At 35.4% G+C, this 8,661-nt stretch overlaps 1 protein-coding gene across 1 annotated transcript; it reads left to right on the top strand.

The window, feature by feature from the left end:
- The first annotated feature begins 7,343 nt into the window (after nucleotides 1–7,343).
- Nucleotides 7,344–8,128, top strand: LOC108451284 (uncharacterized). Its single transcript, XM_017748989.1, has 3 exons — nucleotides 7,344–7,525; nucleotides 7,585–7,771; nucleotides 7,874–8,128. Exons 1-3 carry the CDS (start codon nucleotides 7,344–7,346, stop codon nucleotides 8,126–8,128), a joined length of 624 nt encoding a protein of 207 aa, XP_017604478.1.
- Nucleotides 8,129–8,661: the final 533 nt, after the last annotated feature.

Genomic DNA, 8,661 nt, shown 5'->3' with positions numbered 1-8,661 from the left:
GGTGAAGAATTATGAGGAACTAAATTACAATTTTACCAAATGAAATGATGACTCAAGGATGGAATTTTAAATGATAATAAAGGGTAAAATCGTCAATTGAAAGAGAGAGAAATCTAAAAAGTAATAATAATGTTGATGATATTTTATAACTATTATTTTATTAATAAGATATTTTATTATTTTATTATTATTATTTTATTTAGTATATATAAGGAAAGAAAGATGAAGAATTTTTCCGTGCACCCAACGTATGAAGAGAAAAGAAAGAAAGAAACTTTCTTTTCTTTACAATTTGGTCCTTTCATAAAAAATCTACCATTTTCACTTAGAAATCAAAAGAATTTCCATAGCTATCAAGAGAGAAAGATGACAAGGAAATTATAGTTTAATAATTAAAAGAACCTTGATGGCAAGTAGTTTGGTTTTTAAATAAATGAAGGAGGAATTGGACACAAGGAGCCTTGTGTTGGAGTGGCAAGTAGCGTCACATGTGGGGCATAGAGGTGGCGTCACATGCATGGCAAGGAGGTTTGGGGCTCGAATCCCTCTTGGCTCAAAAGAAGGATTTATTTTTGCTCAATAAATGGCCAATAGTGGCGTTGGATGTGAACTCTGAAGGGAGTGATCAGAGAAGAAATTTAAGGAAGGGATTAAGGAGTTATCAGGGAGAAAAGTTAGGAGATGAGTGGTGTAGAGAAATGGAGCCGAAGTGGGAATTTAGGGATAGGTGAATTCGGCTATAGTATATATAGGTGCCAATTTTGGGGATTCTACAGTAGTGCCAAAATTGCTTCTCTTCCTTTAGCCAAATTCCTCATTGTTGTGTTGCCAAAACATTTTTCTCTCTGAGTGCTCAGAAGCCGAATTCCTTGTTCCTTGCTTACCGATTTTCCATCCTTTCTCTTCTCAAATTCTCTTTTGATTCACCTTTGGTTTTAGCCTATTCCTTCTTCTCTTCTTCTTATTTGTGCCGAATAACCCCTTTCACCATACAAATCTCAAAAGCCGAATACCTCTTTGGCTGAAGACCCTCTGTGCCACCACCACTCCGTCTACTTCGGTTGATTCTTGTGTAAGTGCTTTGCTCTTTCAGTTGATTTTCTTAGTACCAATTTTTTCTCTCCCTCACTCTCTTTAAATCGGTTTTGGTAGGGGATTAGTATCGAATCTTGGATTTCAGATCTATGCCGAATTGCTCCTTAGGCGTTTTGGGGTTTTGGGTAAGTGTTCCTTTTTTATTGGTTAAGGTTGGCCGAATGGTCATGGATGATTTAAGAGTGACTTAAGATGATTTTGAATCATTTTTTGTTTAGTTCTTGATGATTAAGATTGATGTAGATTTAAGAAATACTTGTGATTAGTGATCAAGGAAGGCTGTTAAGGCTTGTCGTTCAAGGTAAGGCAAAGGTGAGATTTGTAGCTTTTGGTGATCGTATTTGATAAGTGTGTGATTAATTGTTGAGTGACATCATTTGTAGGTACGTGGTTAAGGAGATCGCAGCACATTTTAGTACCAGATGTGTACATACACTGCACACACACAGTAGACCGACAAATCTCGAAATGCCGAAAAGCCAGAAGTTTGGCTACAATAGTCTTGCGAGTGCGCGAACACTCATAAGGGGAGAAATCGATAGGTTATCAGAGGCTCCATGAGCGATTCCATGGACTTGGGTCATGTATTGGCCAACCGGGCCAGAATGGGCTAAATGGGCCCGATGGGCTGTAGTGCCTATAATAGGCAAAATTGGCAATTTGATACTAAGTGATGAAAAATTATATGATTGTATGACTATGAATGTGATTGGGCTTGACGGGCCATATGAATGTGATTGGGCCTGATAGGCCATATGAATGTGATTGGGTCGATGGGCCATATGAATGAGATTGGGCCTAAAGGGGCCAAATGAATAAGTGTGGATTTGTTAGTGTTTAGTAAGGGGTTGTGGACCTAGTTTTTGGTAACTACTCAATCATACATAAAACTTAAATAATTAATTAATTGCGATCGTGGATGAGTCATAAGGTTAAGGTGTGGCAATGGGTATATGCATGTCTAGGATTGGATCTAGGGAGAGCTTGGTACTTAAGCGGTCTTAATGACTCACCTCCTCTTCTCTGGAATCCTACCTGGTGCATAGTATCTGTTCACTTTAGCTAACGAGGACTTGTTAACGGGCCAAGGTAAGTAATAAACCCATAATAAAAAGAAATTACCGAAATGCCCCTAAGGGTGAAAATGACTAAAATACCCCTATGTGTTGAGTGTAAGATTTATGGGTGTTACATGTAAACTGATGCATTCATATGATATTCTGTCTAGGTTGCATATGGGTTGGGAATTATGGAATGGAGGAAGTATATGTGGATCGCATGGTTGCTTGGCGACAGTGGATCCACCAGTGGCTTTTTAAGCCCAATATATGAGTAGCAGCTTGCTACAATGTTAGGCAGTACCGCAACCTGGATACCATTAGAGTGTATCGGATGGGTGGGTCGATATTTATATCCCCACATGGTGTGTATCGGGGGATGAAGATGGTGTGTAGTGGTTGGATGAGTGGGATCCATGCATACTTGTTTGCTTTACAATTGCTCTGATATTGAATTGGGCTTAGGCCCAAAAAGACTTGCGATTGCATGCTTTACTATTTGCCAAGGTTTGTACACATTGATTTTTCGAAAACTCACCCCCTCTTTTATTTTTCTCAGGTGATCTTCAGTAGGTGGTTTGACGGTTGGAGGGATCTGAGGTGGCCAGTTAGCAAGACGACTTGGACTTGTTTTCTTGAGCCTATAATTTCTAGTATTTAAAGTTATTTCAGTCTGGATTGTAATAAGGCCTTTCCTCTGGTTATTATTTCAAATTAGGATTATCATTATTTTTATGCTTTATATTTGTTAGAAGTAGAACATGGTTTTCCTAAACCCTAACTATTTTTAAATACTATGTTTCCGCAACTCAATTTTTAAATGACAAGTTTTCATAGATCATCTATTTTAAATAAAGCTTCCGTAACTGAAAAGAGATTTTACAAAGTAATTATTATCATATAAGAAGGAATAGTATTTTTAAAAATACAAGCTGGGATTTTACTCAAGGTTTTTATTTTAAAGAAGGGTTTTCAATGAAAACAAGGTTTTTAATAAAACACTTCAATGTGACACGCCGGATCCAGGCATAACGTTCGGGCCGGGTTTGGGGTGTTACAATGGAGAGCTAGAATATCAAGTTAGATTCAAGAAATAGAAGCTGGAGGAGAAAGAAAATCAAGTTAAAGATTGAAATCAATAGAACAAGGTAAGAATATCAAGATTTCAATATATTTTTAAGTTTAATATTATTGAAAAAACATGAAAATGATGTGAATGTAGAGTTTTCTTATATAAAGTTTTATGTTCTTGATATGTTAGTGAAGGAAATAAGAGAAAGTATGGAAAATATTGTACAGAAAGGAAATAAGGGTGTTATAAACTTGGTAATCAACATTTTGTACTAAAATAGTTTTGGACAACAGTGGTCTATCTTTTAAATATCACCAAAAATTGTGGAAATCTAATTAGAAGTTGAATAAAATATGAAATTAAATTTTATTTAGTCTAGTTTTTCATAGAAGAAACGGTGTAAGAAATGGAATTGTAGATTAGGAGATATAGTAAATTTAATGAGACAAGGTCAGAACGAGTTTGGGCTCCCCTGTTCTGACTTTGGAAAATCATTAAAAATGATATAAAAATATTTATGGGTTATAATTTATATGCTTAAAATCACGGGAACATCATACAAATCCGGTATGAGGAGATAATTAATTTTTAGTGAAGAGGGGTTGGAACTGTCGGACATCAAAACATGGGTGACTTTGAAGAATAAACTGTACTTATTGGCTAAACCAAAAATTATGAAAATTTTATGGTAAGAATATGTGTGAGTCTAGTTTCTGGAAAAATTAGCGGATCTTAATTTGGAGTTCCATAACTCAAGATAAAAATGATTTAGTGACTATGACTCAAATGGACAGCTTTGAATAAATTTATAAGTAAATAGTGAAATCATAGATAATGTTACTTATAAGCATGTTATATAAATTAAGGATGTGGAATGGAGAGGAGGAGGAGGAAAATATATATGTATATCCAGCTAGTATTGCTAATTTGCATGTTTTAAGCTCAGTGACTAAATTGAATAAAAGTAAAACTTTATGGGCAATTTTGTAAAAATATCAGAAATGACCAAATTGCATGAAATGGATTATTTTATTATTTAAATTAAAAAATTGAATGAAATTATTAATTTAGATCATGATCGAGTGAAAACATGTTTTAGGGATCAAATTGAAAAGAATTAAAATTATAGAAAATTTTGATATTTCATTGAATCCATGGGTTGTTATCAATATGTATGAGAATAATTAGGCTTGAAATAAGGATTAAATTACAAGAATTTATTTTTCTGAGCCTAAGGATGAAATTTTCATTAATTAAAAGTTTAGGGGCAAAATGATAATTTTGCCTAGAGCATTAATTGAATATATCATAACATGAAATGAATGAAAATGATGATCAAATTTATTTATAAAGATCCGGACGACTCAAATATGAGACTTGAACATGGGAAAGAAAAGATATCGAATTAGTAAAATTATAAACACGAACAAGCAACAAGGTAAGTTTGTGCAACTTGAATTGAATTCTTGAATGCTTGAATTGTATATTCATGTGACATAAATGTGAATTGAATGTTTAATGTATGATAATAGATGAAATGTTGATAATAATTGATAAAAAGAGAAATAAATCCCGGCTGGATGGAATGGAATTCGATGGATCACTAAAAAGGATTTGACGGTAAAAAAGATCTAGCCCGGACGGGTGATCCTGGTATTAGCCCTCCCGAAGAATATGTGTGAGTCTGGATTTAACCTGGACTGGTAATCCAGATAAAGCTCTATAGAGTATTTGTCATTGCAGGGGATTTAGCCTGAACTGGTAATCCCGACAATACTCTTTGAGTATATGTTATAGGGGATTTAGCCTGGACTGGTAATCCCGCTGTAAGAATGAGGTTCGCGGGAGTGTGCTCTCTTACAGGGGATTTAGCCTGGACTGGTAATCCCACTGTAAGCAATGAGGTTTGCGGGAGTGTGCTCTCTGAAAAGGATTTATGTATATATGCATACGAATTGACAGTTAATGAGATTGTACACTATAAGTGTACTACTGGAAATCCATTGAAATTCTGAGAAATCCAACGGGATAAATATAGAAAATGGTAAGTACTTGAAATCACGAAAAATTAAACTTGAAATACATAGAAATGATAATTATTTGATATATTGAAATATGACATGGAAAATACATGTATGTAAAACTTGCCTGATAATTATGCATATTCAAGATTATGAACTGTTACTGGAATAAATATACACTAAACTCATGAAAATGATGGTACATGGAATATTGTCATAATGAATTTAATGATTTATATTTAGGAAGAAACAACAAGAGAATGATATGTATCATGACATGTAAATATAAGACTATATTTGATACGTTGATTCAAGGAAAATTATGTATATTAAGACGAGTAATAAATTCAAGTGAGACATGTTAGGAAAATAAGTTTGTCAATATTAAAGTACGCTGACCAATGTTGTTACTTGAAGTTTAGGCAAGAGCCAAATTATTGCTTTAATGGTAATATATTTATTTATATGATGCATTAAATCGATAAGTATTTAAGTGAAAATTTTTTTATGATCTGTAAATTCTCGTAATGCTCTGAAACACTATTTCGGCGGTGGATACGGGTTAGGGGTGTTACAAGTACGGACCTTAGATGCTGGTGGAGTGGAATTCCAGGCGCGACACCATGGAGGGAGTGAAAAAAGGAAACACTTTGAAAAGGGGGGAAATCTTGGGATCAAGATTTCAATCCCTTGCTGATTTGGAGGCGGTTTCAACAGGGGAAGAAATACCTAAGAACCCTCAATCTGATCTGAATAAAAAAGGAAAAGATCCCTAAACAGACGCTCAAGTCAACTTTTCAACAGGTAAAAAATCCATTAATAAGGGTTTTAAAATTTCTAATTTGGGCTTGACGGTGGGTACAGCTCAGAAGGGATAGACACGCGCCACTAGGTCCAATAAAGTTATTGATGGCCTTTTCGTGGATGGGTCTAAGACGGGCCTAGACTCTCTGATGGCTTGGGCTGGCAACAATTCATCTCCTTTGGTGAATAACAGACAGACCCCTTGCAGCACAAGTAATGGATCACAGCAGGAGGCGCAAATTTTGGACAACCATGTAGTAGACCCGATAAAGGATTCTAATGCCATGCTCAATTCCATGCCGAATGTTAAAGATAATTCCAGGACTTTAATTGCTGGTAATTCTAGCCTGTATTTTCCTTTAAATTTAAATTCATAATTTGATGTTGTTGCAGGTCAAAAACAATTGGAGCCCAAATTTTCCCTTTATAAACAAACAGATCATGTGGGGCATTTTAACCCTACATTTGAAGAAAATTCCTTTGTGAATGTGGAGGTGAAAGGAGTTTTGGAGGCCAAAAATCATTCAGCAGTTGTGTTTAGTAATAAAAGGCCTCTGGAGGCCGTGGTTGAGGAATCGGAAGGTAGTCAACCGGCTGGTAGTTTTTTAAATAAGGTGGGTTTTAAAAGTCAGACTGTCAAAGGAAATGGTTTTAAAGGAGGATGGAAGCTTAACAAAACTTTATAATGATCAGGAAATTGATTAAAAAATTCAGAAAATACTCATGTTTCATTCTTTGATTCTATGAAGAGGGCAGCGGATCTTATTACATCTGAAATTGATAGAGAATCTGAAAGGGATTTGTCGATACATCTAGGAGAGGAAGTGGAGTATTCTTCTTCTGATAGTCAATAAGATAAGTCCTTTACCTTTTTAATTTTTTTAATATTATGAATTTGTATATTTTTTCTTGGAATGTACAGGGATGTGTGTAGGATAAATTTATGTGGGCTTATCATGAGTACAATAATCAACACAAGCCTGATATCATTAGTCTCCTTGAGCCGAGAATTAGCGAGAACAAAGCTGGTCTAACTATCGTGAAGTTGGGCTAGGACAAGTCTCATCGTGTAGAAGCAGTTGGTTTCTCGAGGGGTATCTGGATAGGATGGAAAGTTCGATTGACTTAAAGGTGATTGGTAACCATCCTCAATTCATTTTGACTCGGATTTGTTCTAATTTGTTCTCTAGGCCAATCCTTGTTGCTTTTGTGCATGGGAATCCTGATAAAATGAAAAGGAAGTTTTTGTAGAATGATCTTAGTCACTCAGTTCTGCTGGAAGATGACCCTTGGATGGCCATTGGAGATTTTAATGCCATTCTCTCTTCAGATGATAAAAAAGGCAGTCATATCAAAGGTTGCAGATGTCAATCTTTTGGTGATTTTATGGACAAAGCCCAATTACATGATTGGGCTTTCAAGAACCTCCTTTTACGTGGCACCATGGAAATCTTTCGAAAATACTTGATAGGGCTGTGAGTAATGAAATTTGGTTGGAATTTTTTCCCAACTGTTTGGTGACCCATTTGCCTAGAATTAAGTCTGATCATCGTTTATGTCATGAAGATAGAATTGTTCCTAATCGTCCTTTCTGGTTTTCAGCTGGATGGTTGGAGCACCATAATTTCTTTGACTTAGTCAGGGATAATTGGAATTTTGACGATAATATGACTAGTGCGTTTTCTATTTTCACGGATAAGCTTAAAAGCTGGAATAAATGCGTATATGGTCATATTTATCAGATGAAGAGATAGTTAATGCATGAGCTTTCCAAAATCCAATGAGCCGTGGATCTTTCAGGGTCCGTCTCCCTTCGTGAATAGGAAAATTTGATTTGGGATGAACTCGAAAGCATTCTTCACCATAAAGAGATGCTGTGGAAGCAAAAATCGAGACATGAGTGGCTAAAATTGGGGGATGGCAATACTAGTTATTTTCATAGACGTACTATTCAGATGCAGAATTTTAATAAAATCACTGCTTTATGTAATGAGGATAGGGATTGGATCTTTGGTCCTAATGTTCTCAAGGCTGAAGCAGCTAATTTCTTTCAGAAGCTCTATGGGGAGAATCTGTGATCATTAGGAAATATGCCTCCTAGTGCTTTCCCTTGCCTAAGTTCTGATGATGCTAACTTTCTCGAGAAGAATGTGACAAATGAAGAGATAAGGGTTGCTCTTTTTGATATGGCACCCTTTAAAGCCCCTGGTAGCGATGGTTATCAGGCTGGTTTTTTTCAGAATCAATGGGATAATATTGGAGATGTAATATCCCGATTTTGGGCCTACTCGGAACAATGGTTTCGGGGCCACAAATCCGATGAAGAAAATTTTTATTTTTATTATATTTTTATGGTTTACGATTTTACAGAATAATTCTGTGAAAATCTTGTTCGAAAATTTTGACGCTCGGGCACTCAATTTAGTCAAAAGGACTAAATTGTAAAAGTTACAAAATGTGTATTCTAGTTTACAAAGGTACTAAGTACTTGTGAGTAATGGGTTTTTAAATTGGGGGTCCTTAAATAGTAAATAGCCCATTTTGTAATTAGTGGACAAAAATGGACATGGCATGGTATGTTTTTATTTATTTTTCATTAAGGGTATTTTAT

Source organism: Gossypium arboreum, chromosome 5, assembly GCF_025698485.1.
Source record: "Gossypium arboreum isolate Shixiya-1 chromosome 5, ASM2569848v2, whole genome shotgun sequence".
Classification (NCBI taxonomy): domain Eukaryota; kingdom Viridiplantae; phylum Streptophyta; class Magnoliopsida; order Malvales; family Malvaceae; genus Gossypium; species Gossypium arboreum.
The sequence above is the reverse complement of the archived record's forward strand: the minus strand, read 5'-3'. Positions and strand labels throughout refer to the sequence as shown.

Excerpts from the sequence above, each read along its gene's own strand:
- LOC108451284 (XM_017748989.1), top strand. The coding sequence starts at position 7,344 with ATGGCCATTGGAGATTTTAATGCCATTCTCTCTTCAGATGATAAAAAA. Across the intron at positions 7,526-7,584 it reads CGAAAATACTTGATAGGGCT|AATTAAGTCTGATCATCGTT; the intron begins GTGAGTAATGAA and ends CCATTTGCCTAG. Across the intron at positions 7,772-7,873 it reads TTAAAAGCTGGAATAAATGC|GAAAATTTGATTTGGGATGA; the intron begins GTATATGGTCAT and ends CTTCGTGAATAG.